At 40.6% G+C, this 15,106-nt stretch overlaps 1 protein-coding gene across 1 annotated transcript in view; it reads right to left on the bottom strand.

Annotated features, from left to right (window-relative positions):
• Window positions 1-2,248: 2,248 nt before the first annotated feature.
• LOC102286063 (ADAMTS-like protein 3) overlaps window positions 2,249-15,106 on the bottom strand; it is a 224,963-nt gene continuing 212,105 nt past the window's right edge. Inside the window, 5 exon segments of the mRNA XM_070358133.1 lie at window positions 2,249-2,697; window positions 5,103-5,250; window positions 8,945-9,149; window positions 10,208-10,258; window positions 11,855-11,993. Of these exon segments, the coding sequence (XP_070214234.1) occupies window positions 2,609-2,697; window positions 5,103-5,250; window positions 8,945-9,149; window positions 10,208-10,258; window positions 11,855-11,993 (632 nt within the window). The 3' untranslated portion in view covers window positions 2,249-2,608.

Raw genomic sequence — 15,106 nt, forward strand, 5'->3', positions numbered from 1 at the left:
GTATACGAGACAGCAAAAGAGACACTGATGTATAGAACAGTCTTTTGGACTCTGGGAGAGGTAGAGGGTGTGATGATTTGGGAGAATGGCATTGAAACATCTATAATATCATGTATGAAACGAGTCGCCAGTCCAAGTTCCATGCATGATACTGGATGCTTGGGGCTGGTGCACTGGGACGACCCAGAGGGATGGTATTGGGAGGGAGGAGGGAGGAAGGTTCAGGATGGTGAACACATGTATACCTGTGGTGGATTCATTTTGATACATGTCAAAATCAATACAATATTGTAAAGTTAAAAAAAAAAAAAAGAGACACAGACATATAGAACAGTCTTTTGGATTCTACGGGAGAGGGCGAGGGCAGGATGATATGGGAGAATGGCATTGAAACATGTAAATTGTCATATGTGAAATGAATCGCCAGTCCAGGTTCAACACATGATACAGGGTGCTCGGGTGCTCGGGGCTGGTGCACTGGGATAACCCAGAGGGATGGGATGGGGAGGGAGGTGGGAGAGGAGTTCAGGATGGGGAACATATGTACACCCACGGCAGATTCAAGTCAATGTATGGAAAAACCAATACAATATTGTAAAGTAAAATAAATTAATTAATTAATTTAAAAAAGAAAATTAAATTAACTGAGGAAGACTTTGTCAAACAAAACAGCTTTTCCTCAGTCCCTGAAGCTGTTCCTTGGTTTCCTGTGAAGTCTGAATACTACCTGCTGCACCTCTTCTTTAAGGCTTTGCTTCCTTGCTGTTTCTAACAGTGAGCCTTCCTTGGATTTATTCCTTCCTCTGTTGACGACTCCTACTCTTTCATGATCCACTTTTTTTTTGAACACATGATCCACTTTTAAAAAAATGTTTATTGATTTGGCTGCACTGGCTCTTTATTGCAGCATGGGGAATCTTCAATCTTCATCTTCAATCTTACTTGTGACATGTAGGATCTTTTTAGTGTCAGCATGCAAACTCTCAGTTGTGGTATGTGGGATCTAGTTCCCCGTCCAGGAATCAAACCTGGGCCTCCTGCATTGGGAGCTTGGAGTCTTAGTCACTGGACCACTAGGGCAGTTCCCAAGATTGACTTTTGACTCCACTTTTTCCTCTAAACCTCCACACTTCCATCATGAGCCAAACACTCCTCTCTTCAGTCGGTTACTCTGGGGTCATTCACCTCATGGTGTTCACAATGTCTTCTGGGTTCACATCCAGATGTTCTGCACATGTCATAAGTGTGATGTGGCAGTTCTCTTGGTCCCCTTGGTCACTGGAAGCAAGGTGCCTTCTCAAAGAAAAGGAATCCATGTGCCCAAGGGGCTCACTGCTGGGATGCACCACAGTGAAAAGGGACATTGACGGATGAGAGCCTGTTCTGAGAGGAGCAACAGGGTTGGTAAGGGACTTAAAAACAATACACAAAAACTGCTGAAAAGGCTAAGAATGATGAACCTGGGAAAGATAGTACTCTAGGGATTCAGTTTTCTGCAAATTTGTGAAAACTTGTCACGTGGGATGAGGCATAGATGTGTGTGTGTGTGTGTGTGTGTGTGTTTTCAGAAAGCAGAAATTGGAAGGAGGTTATATTTTGGCTCAAAGGAAAAAAATACTGCAAATAACTCAGGTTGTTCAATCCAAAAAGAGCTCTCAATGCAGTGAACTGTGCCCTTGCCAAAGGTGTTGAAGAGAGAGACTGGCCACCCAGCCTCTGAGATCCGCTTTCCTCTGACCCTCTGTGAATTGTTCTCCCTGTGACAGCCTGTCAGCACGGCAGGCCTCACATATCTGATGTGGAATCAGCTGTCCTGTCCAATTCCTCAAGTCTATCACTGATGCTGTTTTGCTTCTAGATTCCTGGGTAAGAGTCAACGTCTTTGATTCCTTGCTCTCTTTAGGTCCCCATACCTTCACGTCCAGAATGTTTCTTGACATGCTCTTGATACTATATCTCCATGGATACCATGACAGCCCAAACTTGCCAAATCCCATGTGGACAGAAGTCACTGGATTTTTATCTCTCTGGAGATTAAGCCTGGCCTTCTCATTTTATAAGTAAGAAAATAAGACACAGAAAAATGAAAGACTTATTTACGGTCACATGGTTACAAGTGGTGGTTCTAGGCTCCAAGACTCCTGGCGCCATGTTCTTCCACCCCCCATACCACAGCAGCTCTGGGAGTTCTCCTGATAATCACTCGGGCCATCATGTTACATTTCAGCTTAACTAGTTTGATAAACAGTGGCCATGTCTTATCCATGGAATGATCACTTTATTTGGTTAACACTGTGATGGTCTTTGGTCAAATCATACGCGTTAATCTAGATCTAGATATTACCCCCAATCTGGTAACTATAACAGAATACTGAGTCTGCTTTGAGTTAAAAGGCACTGTTCTTTTCTGTGCTTCTCGTAGATGCTGCCAAAGTAAGACTGCTGAATTGTGCAATAGAGGAGAATTCTAGCCAGTTCAGGCTCTCTAGAGTCTGCAAATCCAGGTCATTTGGATTTGAAACATATCATTGTACTCCAATGAGTACAAAAATGACATATATCATGTTAACTGGCTAGGCCCTGAATACTCCCATAAAAGGTCCTGGACTCACGTTGGTTCTTCTGTTGCTATTCTGGTCTCTTCTAGTTCTTGAGCTTGTTTCAGCCAAGGTAATTTAGCTTCCACTGGGCTTTTTTCTAAGGAAAAAGGAACATAAACAACAAGCTTAATTACTCTTAATCATTCAAGAGTTGGACATGTGATTGTTATTTATTGGAGATTTCATCAATTTTTTTTTTTTCAAATGAACAGTGCATGAAGTGGCTTCTGGACAGAAGCAAAAATTTCTGTCATGTATTTTTTAAATTAACACATTATCAGAATGCAACCAAACAATCTCATGACACAGTTGAATACATTCTCCAAGTTAGCATAAAAACACCTTGTATCAGTACCAGTCTCTGTTGTTTGCATACTAAAGCTCTGATTTCAACCAGATCAGTTTGCTTTCTTTTGCCACACAGTTTTTGCCACTGAGTGAAGAAATTAATAGAGACAAGCAAATAACATAGAAGGCTTAGAAAATTGCGAGGAGGAAAGTCTGTACTATGGTTTACTCAAACTTTAAAATGTTGTAGTTGTTAAGAGAGATGATTACCAATTACAATTGGCCTGCAGGAGCAAGCTGGTGCCCTTCTCTACCCTTTGAAGCTTCCTAAGATGTGAAGAAAGCATCTAATTATGAAGTGAGAATGGAAATAATTTTGGACTGCTTTGGAGAAATCACAGACGCTAAGAACGTGGCTATAAAAGTACCACTGACTGCAGAAAAGGAGAAAAGACTTCCCTGAAGAAGTTATATAATCAGTATTTGTACCTTGCATGGAAACCAGTGATTTTTCCAGAAGACAGACATCATGAAAGAAATGAAGAATTAGTTGCTTATGAGGCTATTTGTATGAAGAATGCACCCAGAAATCATGAAGAAGAATCTTACCATCCTCTCTAATGGGCTAATAAGGACGGTTCCTTGGCACTGACACTTGGAAGTAATTCTTTTTCCATTTGCAAAAGGAAATACTTGTCACAAGGATTGGTAATACCTTACTAAAGTGCGTGTATGGAAATAATCCTGTCAAGAGGGGAACACATACATACCCAAGAGGTGGTGCCAAGGTTTGTTCACCCATGGATGCTACCCATGTCTGCTAATTCATGTGGAACAAATGGAACCACACAAAAATTTCTGAGTGCATCTATACATCTAGACTGGAGATTTAGTCTGTAAATCTAGACTTTCAGTCTAGAAAGTCTTCTTTGTTCATGGTAGACGATAGGACGTATGATGAAGAGGACACTGTTCCTTCCACTCTGGTGGAAAGCAGGTAGGAATCTTCCTATTCCTCTCTCTCTTCATCTTCCTCCTCCTTTTTCTTCAAAGCAGGCACTGCATCACGTGATTTTATATCCACTTCTTTCTGGAGGTATTTCTTATCTGATCTCCAGTAGCATATTGGGCACCTACTGACCTGGGGAGTTCATCTTTCAGTGTCCTATCTTTTTGCCTTTTCATACTGTTCATGGGGTTCTCAAGCCAAGAATACTGAAGTGGTTTGCCATTCCCTTCTCCAGTGGACACGCTTTGTCAGAACTCTCCACCATTGTGGTTCATAGTTTCATTGAGTTAGACAAGGCTGTGGTCCATGTGTTATGTCCACTAAGAAAGGTTAATATAAGCCTACACAGACAGGAGCCACTGTACCTATACAGTAAGTCTCCTACATATGACCCTTCAAGATGTGAACTTCCAAAGATGTGAATGTGCAGCTGGTTTAGCATGGAACCAGAACTTGTGCCATAAACATCAGGCATGAGTGACACTGCAGCCTGTCTTCTGCATCCTATTGCCAACAATCCTTCAGCTCGACCATCTCCCACCCCCTCCCTCCTCCAGTCAGTAACTCTTCTTGCCTGTTCAATTGATGCCAGCCCATGTTCTATACTACTGTACTTCTTAAGGTACTTACTGTAAGATTAAAAGTGTTTCCTTTGTGCCAGTACCATACTATCTTGATGACTGGATGGGATGGGGAGAGACGTAGGAGGGGGGTTCAGGATGGGGAACACATGTACACCCGTGCAGATTCATGTCAATGTATGGCAAAACCAATACAATATTCTAAAGTAATTAGCCTCCAATTAAAAAAAAAAGTGTTTCCTTTATTTTTTTTTTAAAAATGTATTGTTCGTGTGAAAAGCATGATAAACCTATTACAGTACACTACTATATAACTAATTGTGTTAGTTGGGTACCTAGGCTAACTTTGTTGGACTTACAAACAAATTGGATTTATGAACCAGCTCTCAGAATGGAACTCATTCATATGTAGGGGACTTACTGCACTGAATCAACAAGATCTAAGTTTCTCTTCAAGATCAATTAATGACATAGGTTTAACTTCTTTATCTAGGTGGACATGTCAATCTGTCAGTGAACAGTTTTTGCAAGAAAGTTAGTATGTTTAAATGCAAATGCTGCAGTATTAGTAAGAAACCTGGAAAGCACCACCTGATTTCACTTTAAAATGCACCACAAATTTACCTTTTGGTTTATAAAAGGGGATGGGAATGATACATTCTTCTTTGATGTGTAACTTCAGTTGTGGGTTACAGCCGCCAACATGCTGCCCACAGTGGTTGATACACAGCACAACTCGATAACGTAACCCTCGGCCACAAGTCACTGTGCACTTCAGAGACAAAAAGAGAAGCCAATGAAATTCTACACGAATATTAAACACAAAAGGTCATCAGATAAACATTACATAAGGAACGGGGTGGAGGCTAATTTCCCATGATTCTTTATGCTTCAGGGCCCCTCCCTTGCAAGATTACTTCCAATTCTCACTTTGAAAAGTATTTCAGGTGATGTCACAGCACAAGAACTATTGAAATGCCCTAAAATCTTTCTATACAAATATGAAAGAAACTTAATATAGGTTTTTCTCAAACTTGATTAAAAATTTACACATCATCCAAAACAATCTGTAAAGACAAAAGAAACCTTTTCAAAATAGTTAATTAAAAAGATATCAAATTTTGCTCAACCATGCTACAGGATTACCTTTCTATTCTGTGTATAGAAACTTATCTTGCAAAAATATCATATGAAAAGGCTCTCTAAGAGTATTCAGCCAAAAATGTAGGAAAAAATACTACAGGTGTAATAAGGCAGTTAAAATGAATGAAAACATTATGTTATTTTCTCTAAATTTTGTGAATTTTGTGTTGCCAGCATTTCTTTTCTTGAATAATTTGTTTATGATTTAGAAGGTACTTTTGCCTATGAATGGAATTTTCTCAAGTCATGAATATCCAGGATATCTTTGCAGTATATGTACATTATGTTGGTAAGTATATATGTATGTATGCGTGTTTGTTTTTTAATCAAGACTAGTTTTTAGGACTACTTAAGGTTTACAGAAAAATTGAGCAGCGATTATAGTGCAATAAAATAAGATAATTAAAAAAGAGAAAAACTGACCAGTTAGTATAAGAGTTCCCATATGCCCCCTCTCCCTTACACACAGTGAAAGTGAAAGTGAAGTCGCTCAGTCGTGTCCGACTCTTAGCAACCCCATGGACTGTAGTCTACCAGGCTCCTCCCTCCATGGGATTCTCCAGGCAAGAGTACTGGAGTGGGTTGCCATCCCCCAATATTAATATCTTGCATTATTGTGGTACCTTTGTTACAACTGATAAACCAATACTGATACATTATTCTTAACTCAAGTCCAGAGTCACATTAGGGTTGTCAGCTTTAAAACACTTGTAATTTCTTACAATTTCATTATTCTAAATAAACATTTATTTAGATACTCAATATTTGTGTTTTGTATTCTTTTTTCTTAAAAAGTCACCTCCTTGGTAGGGGAGGGATGGACTGTAAGCCTGAGATTAGCAGATGTAAACTGTTGCATATAGGATGGATCAACAAGGTCCTGCTGTATAGCACAGGAAACTATATTCAACGTCCTGTGATAAAGCATCCTGGAAAAGAATATGAAAAAGAATGTATATAAATGTATAATTTGATCACTTTGTTGTGCAGCAGAAATTAACACAACATTGTAAATCAACTACACTTGAACAAAATAAAATTTTTAAAAAGTCACCTCCATATTGTTTAAACTTCAGGCCCCACCAATCCTGGATCCACCCCTGGGAGAAGTCAAGAGGCCTTGGGCACGTGCAACAGAACAGACAGTGCTCTGCAGACATGATCTCACCAAGGGTTCTGATACATTGGCAGGTCAACAGCTTCATTCCTATTTAACAGATGAGCCAATCAACAACCCGCCAACTAAGGACCTTCCTCAAAGTCAAGTAGTTCCTAAGAGGCCAAGTGGAATTCCATCCCAGAGCCTCCTGCTGTCAAAATAATGACTTCACCACTGCTTCATAAAGCTTGAAGATTCTTTCCTAAGTCCATAGATGTTTCTTAAAATGTCAGAGAAGAGTTTCAGAAGATATGGAGGCCTTTTGCAGCATAGACCCATCTTCAAGAAATTCTTAAAGAGATGGGAATACCAGACCACCTGACCTGCCTCCTAAGAAACCTGTATGTAGGTCAAAAAGCAACAGTTAGAACCGGACATGGAACAATGGACTGGTTCAAAATTGGGAAAGGAGTACATCAAGGTTGTCTATTGTCACCCTGCTTCCTTAACTTCTATGCAGAGTACATCATTTCAAATGCTGGGGCTGGATGAATCACAAGCTGGAATCAAGATTGCCAGGATAAATATCAACAACCTCAGACACACAAATGATACCACCCTAATGGCATCAAGTGAGGAGGAATTAAAAAGCCTCTTGACAAGGATGAAAAAGGAAAGTGAAGAAGTTGGCTTGAAACTCAACATTCAAAAAACTAAGATCATGGCATCCAGTCCCATCACTTCATGGCAAATAGAAGGGGGAAAAGTGGGAGTAGTGAGAAATTTTATATTCTTGGGCTTCAAAATCACCAAGGATGATGACAGCAGCCATGAAATTAAAAGATGCTTGCTCCTTGGAAGGAAAGCTTTAACAAACCTAGACATTGTATTAGAAAGCAGAAACATTACTTTGCTGACAAAGGTCCATCTAGTCAAAGCTATGGTTTTTCTAGTAGTCATGTATGGATGTGAGAGTTAGGCTGGGCACCAAAGGAACTGATGCTTTTGAACAGTGGTGCTAGAGAAGACTCTTGAGAGTCCCCTGGACAGCAAGGATATCAAGCCAAGTCAATCCTAAAGGAAATCAACCCTGAATATTCATTTGAAGGACTTATGTTGAAGCTGAAGCTCTTGGCCACCTGAGTAAAAGAATTGATTCATTGGAAAAGACGCTGATGCTGGGAAAGACTGAAGGCAAGAAGGAGAAGGGGATGACAGGGGATGAAATGGTTAGACAGCATCACCAACTCAATGGACTTGAGTCTGAGTAAACACTGGGAGATAGTGAAGGACAGGGGAGCCTGGGATGCTGCAGTGCACAGGGCGCCAAAGAGTCAGACACAACTTAGTGACTGAACAACGGTATCTCAGTGGTTTCCAAATAGGCTGCCTGCCTCTGGGCTTTCCCAGCATCAGTCTATCTTACCTCATTTACTTAAAATATAAAACGTTTACTCTCTTCAACAAAAACAGTGAAGCTTCATAGTAACCACCGGATCAAGAATACACTTCTAGGGACTCCCTTGGTGGTCCAGTGGCTAGAACTCAGCCCTCCCAATGCAGGAGGCCTAGTTTCAATCCCTGGTCAGGGAACAAGATCCCATATGCCACAACTAAAGATTCCTCATGACACAACTAAAAAGAGCCTGCATGCCACAGGAAAGATGGAAGATCCCACATGCCTCAAGTAAGATCTGGTGTAGCCAAATAAAATAAACAAATATTTTTAAAAAGAACACACTTCTAGTGTCAGTTTTAGCATCTCTGTCTTAATCTTCCAATTCTTAATAACATGAGTTCTGTCTTAATCCAGATGAATTAGGGCCTTTTCAACCTCCAGTCATTCTGTGTCAGATTTCTGCTTTACTCCACCATCCTGGCTTAGCCATACCACACAGTGATGCCTTCTCTAGGCTCCTGCATGGTTAAAGTCTGCGGATCTGAAATATGGGTTAAGCACCACAAGGGCAACAAAGACTTTCCAAATAACTGTTTCAATCCCTGTTCCTTTCAGATTGGTTCTCAATAATTCTTACCTGCTCTGATGCCTCCAACATTCTCCCTCACAGCATCCTTCAACTGTCTTCTCAGCTCTTCAGGAGTAGGAACCATGTTCACATACAACTTCTGCATCCGCCATGTTGCCCAGTACAGTACTGGCCACAGAGCAAATAATCATTAAAGTCTGAGACTGAATTAAAGGTGGCATGCTCTCAAATCTTACCTGAGACCACTCCATGGCAATCCACTTGGGACAGTCGAACAGATTGCAGGTTTGCATGACCTTGGGTTTGGGTGCATACATGCACTTCCATTCTTCCACTTGAAGTATCTCTCCATGCATGGACTCCTCCACACACACAAAGGTCCGCCTCTGAATCCCGCCTCCACAGGACACTGAACATGCAGTCCAAGGGTTATGTTCCCAGCTCAAAAGCAAAGAAGTGAAAACACATTATTCATTTGTTGCTTGCTTCAAGTTTGCAAAGTTGATTGCAACAAGTACAGCCATAGACTTTAATCTTAACTACTACACACACTGTATTGTCTTAACTCCTTGGTCCTAAAGGTTATTGTCAAATGGGAGTAACACACCTGCCCCAGTGTATTATAACAACAGGGCTGTTGTGTGAAAGCATCTTCAATCTGACTCTAAAGTATAAAGCACCAATGGACAGTATTACCAGGGAATCATACATACTCAGAGTCAGAAAGAATCATCCTAACATGTCTAGGTATAAAAGGGAATGCAAATATCTAATCAACTGGAGTGTGTTAGCTTCCTCTGCAATGTGCTGTGCTTAGTCACTCAGTCATGTCTGACTCTTTGCAACACCATGGACTGTAGCCTGCCAGGCTCCTCTGTCCATGAAGAGTCTCCAGGCAAGAATACTGGAGTGGGTTGCCATGCCCTCCTCCAGGGGATCTTCCCAACCCGGGATCAAACCCAGGTCTTCCACATTGCAGGCAGATTCTTTACTCACTGAGCCACCAGGGAAGTTCCCCTCTACAATACCTAGATATAAATTCATGCTTGACATCTCCAGTGACATCTCCAGTGACATTTCAAATATTACCTTTGAGGCAGCCTATTCCATCTAATTCTTAGAAAAATATTATTATGTAATTAAAGTCTTTGTTCCCTTAGCTCTCTGTAAAGGGTCTAGTCTCATACATTTAAGACTACTGCCACAGATACTATGGGCTTCACTAGTGGCTCAGACAGTAAAGAGTCTACTTGCAGTGTGGGAGACCCAGGTTCCATCCCTGGGTTGGGAAGATCCCCTGGAGAAGGAAATAACAATGCACTCCAGTATTCTTGCCTGGAAAATCCCATGGACTGAGGAGCCTGGTAGGCTACAGCCCATGGTGTTGCAAAGAGTTGGACATGACTGAGTGACTTCACTTTCACCTTTCACAGATACTAAAGCTCCTTGAAAACTGATTAGAGCATATTACAGAAAGGAAAAGGAAATATGTAACTCACTGAGGGAGAGGCTGGAAGTGGTCATAGGGCATGATCTCTTTAAATCCATCGCTAGAAATGAAATCGTGAGAATATAATTATTACTCAATACATTTACTCATTTGACTAGTATAGATGTCATATGACAAAATACAGAGCTCTTTCAAATTATATTGACACTTAATATGCCAACTTTTCTGAACCATTTCCCCCCAAATTCCCTTCCCACTTGCACACTTCTGCTACCGTCTCCTTAATTTTTAGGAACATCTCTGATATACAACTTACCCAATTCTATGAAAATGAAAATGAAGCTAGCAGTATATACTCATTAAAGTAGTATATGTTCATCATCTCTTAATTTAGATAAATCTATTTATTCCCTTTTATCCTCTTAAATTATTGTGATAAAATATATTCATGATATTAACACAGTCTAATTAGCAGGATCTTTAGAAAATCACTTTGTTTAACAGATTCTATCTTTTGAAAAGGCCTCTATTTGTGATTGTGTACACATGGGATTACAGGAAATGCACAGCTTCGTGATGGGAAATGAAATCCACTGAGAACACTTCCCTTTCCACTTGCACACTGCCTCAGCCAGCTGGCAGAGAGCTGGGGGATTCTGGGACTTGATAGTGTGCTGTTATTTTAGGATCCTATAGCAAAGCCAAGAAACTTACCCAATCCAACTTCCCCAATCCAGAAGCTGGATTGCCAACTTCTGGCAATCCAAGTCACCAGGTACTAAATTATGCAGCAGGATGGTTTATGCATAGCTTTTCTACTCTGGCAGTCAAACTCTGCACTTCCTGCACTATGCATTATTTATACTGAGTTTAAGGTGAACACTTCAAAAGTCTAAATGTGGTCTGTCCCTGGGATTCTCTTTCTAGTCGGTTGCCATTTCTTTCTCCAATGCATGAAAATGAAAAGTGAAAACTCAGTTTAAAAAGCTAAAATGGTGAATTATCTATATTCACAGCTGGTAGGTGGACTAGATGTACTTAAATGAAGAGACTTTTCATGTTGTATACACAAGACGTGCTCAGAGAGATTCATGACAAAAAGTGAAAGGTCACAGCTCATGGACACAGAGCCCACAAGCACGAACCAGATGAATGAGCAGATGAGCCTAATGCCTCCTGACCACGGTTATAAATGGGTTCACAGGTACCTGCCACCAGGGTACATTCAAGATCATGCAATGCAACTGTGTTGCTTGATAAGAATGGATCAGTCCCAGCTGCTGTTGATTTCTTTTTTAATTTTTAATTGGAGAATAGTTGCTTTACAAAATTGTGATGGTTTCTGCCATCCATCAACATGAATCAGCCTGTGTCATACAGCAAATTCCCACCAGCTGTCTGTTTTACATATGGTAATGTATGTTTTCATGTCACTCTCTCAACTCATCCCACCCTCTCCTTTCCTCCTTGCATCTACAAGTCTGTTCTCTATGTCTGTGTCTCCATTGTTGCCCACAAATAGGTTCATCAGTACCATCTTTCTAGATTTCATATATATGTGTTAATATATGATATCTGTCTTTCTTCTGACTTACTTCAGTCTGTATAACAGGCTCCAGGTTCATACACCTCATTGGAACAGACTAGCAGAGTAATATTCCATTGTATACATGTACCAAAGGGCAGTGATACAAACCTTGATGGGCAAGGATCCATGCTGCATTCCTTCAGTTTGGGTTTTGGTTTCACATTTTCAGGATAGTAATGGCAATAATGGTCAGGAACCACCCTCTTCAAGCGGATATCCACACATTCAGCAGAATTGAGCTGATACCCTAAAGCAGCAGAACAGGAATGTCTGAGTATTGCATTCATTTGGGATTTCCTTGGCAAAGTGATTGCTTGCCACACATTTTTTTCTTTCTTCTTTAGGAAACTCAACTCAGTGGTTCTCAACCCTGGTTGTATAACAAACAGAACCATGTGGGAGCCTTTAACACATACCAGCACCCAGGTCCCCTCCTGGTCCAATGAAATCAGAAGCATTACAGTCAAGAAATCAGCATTCCCACAGGTCAAAGTGGGAGGAGTGGGTCCTATCTGTTCCCATGGTCACATTGTAACTGAAGAAATACGGCTGTTCCTTTATTCCCAGGCTACCTAGAAGGTAGAAGCAGCAGATGCCCACTGCTTAATTGGAAGATGGTGTAAGGTGCTTTAGGAAAAGCACTTATGGAGAGCTAGCAATTGGACTGAACGCTGATTGCAGTTTCCCAAGCTCCTTTAGGTTTACAGTTACTGTGGGGAGCGAATAAGAGCAAGAGTGTCAAAGCTTTGTTAAAAATGTAAATCTTTAAACAATGGCTGGGGGATATGGTACAGCAGCAGCAGAAAAGTTATGACCAACCTAGGCAGCATATTAAAAAGCAAAGACATTACTTTGCCAACAAAGGTCTGTCTAGTCAAAGCTATCGTTTTTCCAGTAGTCATGTATGGATGTGAGAGTTGGACTATAGAGCAAGCTGAGCACCAAAGAATTGATACTTTTGAACTGTGGTGCTGGAGAAGACCCTTGAGAGTCAGAGAGGAGACAGAAAGGATATCCAACCAGTCAATCCGAAAGGAAATAAGTCCTGAATACTCATTGGAAGGACCGATGCTGAAGCTGAAAACTCAATGTTTTGGCCACCTGATGCAAAGAACTGACTCATTTGAAAAGACCCTGATGCTGGGAAACATTGAAGGCAGGAGGAGAAGGGGACGACAGAGGATGAGATGCTTGGATGGCATCATTGACTCAATGGACTTGAGTCTGAGTAAACTCTGGGAGTTGGTGATGGACAGGGAGGCCTGGTGTGCTGCAGTCCATGGAGTTGCAAACAAAAGAGTCAGACATGACTGAGCGATTGAACTGAACTGAACTGAACTGAGCAGCAACAACAACAACAAAAAAAAGACTTTTTAAAAAAGACTCTCGGGTTCTTCTAAGATGACTGAAATGTTTGACCAAGATTGAGAATGACTACTTGCATTATAACTCGCATTATAACTGATTTGTGTTATACTTGGCACTTACTTTTTAAGATTTTTGTTTTGATATGGACCATTTTATTTTTAAAATCTTAATTGAATTTGCTATAGTAGTGTTTCTGTTTTATGTTTTTGTCTTTTTCGCCACAAGGCATGTGGGATCTTAGTTCCTCAACCAGGGATCAAACCTGCAACTCCTGAATTGGAAGGCAAAGACCACTGGACCACCAGGGAAGTCCCTGTTTTTAGCACTTATGATTAGAAAGTTATAATAGACTCCTTTGAAAATTTTTGGAGCTCATGTACAGAAGGTTAGTTATTCAGTGTCATATCTCTTTATTGTTGTCATGGCATTGTGCAAGGCTCTTGTTTCCTTATATTTCCCCTCCTTCCATTACAATCCCCCAGAGACATCTATTTATTGTTAATGTGTTAAATATACATCTGTCTTTTGTAATGTTGTTTCATGTGTATCTGCTTTGACTAAATGATACTGAGTCTTAAATCATCTTCTGTTTTCTACTTTTCCCACTCAACGTTACATTTCTGAGAAGTACCCTTGTACTGAGCTTTGTTTCGTTCTTCTGTATAATATTCCATTGCTAGTACACTTGCCTGGAAAATCCCATGGACGGAGGAGCCTGGTAGGCTGCAGACCATGGGGTCGAGAAGAGTCGGACACGACTGAGCGACTTCACTTTCACTTTTCCCTTTCATCCATTGGAGAAGGAAATGACAACCCACTCCAGTGTTCTTGCCTGGAGAATCCCAGGGACGGGGGAGCCTGGTGGGCCGCCGTCTATGGGGTCGCACAGAGTCGGACATGACTGAAGCGACTTAGCAGCAGTAGCAGCAGCAGCAGCAGTACACTTTACTTATTTCCTGCCCTGGGGTACCTAGGTTACCTCTGACAACAACGAACTTTCTAACTGGGGAAATAGCATTTTCTATACAGGGGAACAAAACCCTCCCATCTGCATCTCCCCTTGCCTCATAAGCCTTCAAAGAAGAAGGAATGAAGATTTATTCCTGATTCTATTCAGTTTGTACAGTCTCTGAGGAAAGTGAACATTCCATATCTATGAGAGCTGTAAATTCAAAAAACAACTCACAAAATGATGTTTCTATTTCCTGAAAGATCTGATTCCAAGGTTTCTGTCACTATGTAAGTGTCATGTTAAGTTTTTAAAAAGGTAATTTTTCAAAACCAGAATGAGCTCTTCAGAAGAAAAAAAGTCCAAAAGTAAGTTCTCAGCCTTAGTCAACTGGTATAAAGTTCCAAAAATACATTTAAAGGCCCAATGGCTGAGAGCAATCTGATTTTATAAAACACTAGACAGCTTCCTACAAGTTGTGGCTTAAATGTAAGCTGAGTGTAAAAGGACAGACTGGTATGCATTATAAAAAGCAAGGTCAAAAACCACAGGAACGAAAATCCAAATGGCGTCAATAAAAAATGACTTGGGCGCCAATATCTGCCAGAAAGTCTGCAACATCAGATGGCAATGCCAGTCCGGGTACTTTCCCTGAACTAACCTCACGTGTCCCACACAGATGACTGCAGGCAAGACCAGGGAAGTCCACCCAAGTACTTGGAGACCAGCATACTAGTCTTCCTCATTATCCCAAACTCTGAAATGCCATTTACATAAATCATGTAGATTCAATTACTAATATAATTAGATTTTGGTAATGCTTTCCTTGTGGGTTTTATGTGTGTGTATTTTCCCCAAAATAATAACAGAATGAAATTATAGCTCTTGAGTCAAAGAAAAATTTCTTTGTTCTAAATGGAAACATATTTCTAGAAGGAGACAAAGAGCATACAGGTGTTTATAATTTGGGGAGAGACAATTAATTTTCCTCCTTAATTTTGTCACAGTACACAGATAACTAAAAGAGAAAGAAATAAGACAGA

The sequence above is a fragment of the Bos mutus genome, chromosome 21 (assembly GCF_027580195.1).
Source record: "Bos mutus isolate GX-2022 chromosome 21, NWIPB_WYAK_1.1, whole genome shotgun sequence".
Lineage (NCBI taxonomy): Eukaryota > Metazoa > Chordata > Mammalia > Artiodactyla > Bovidae > Bos > Bos mutus.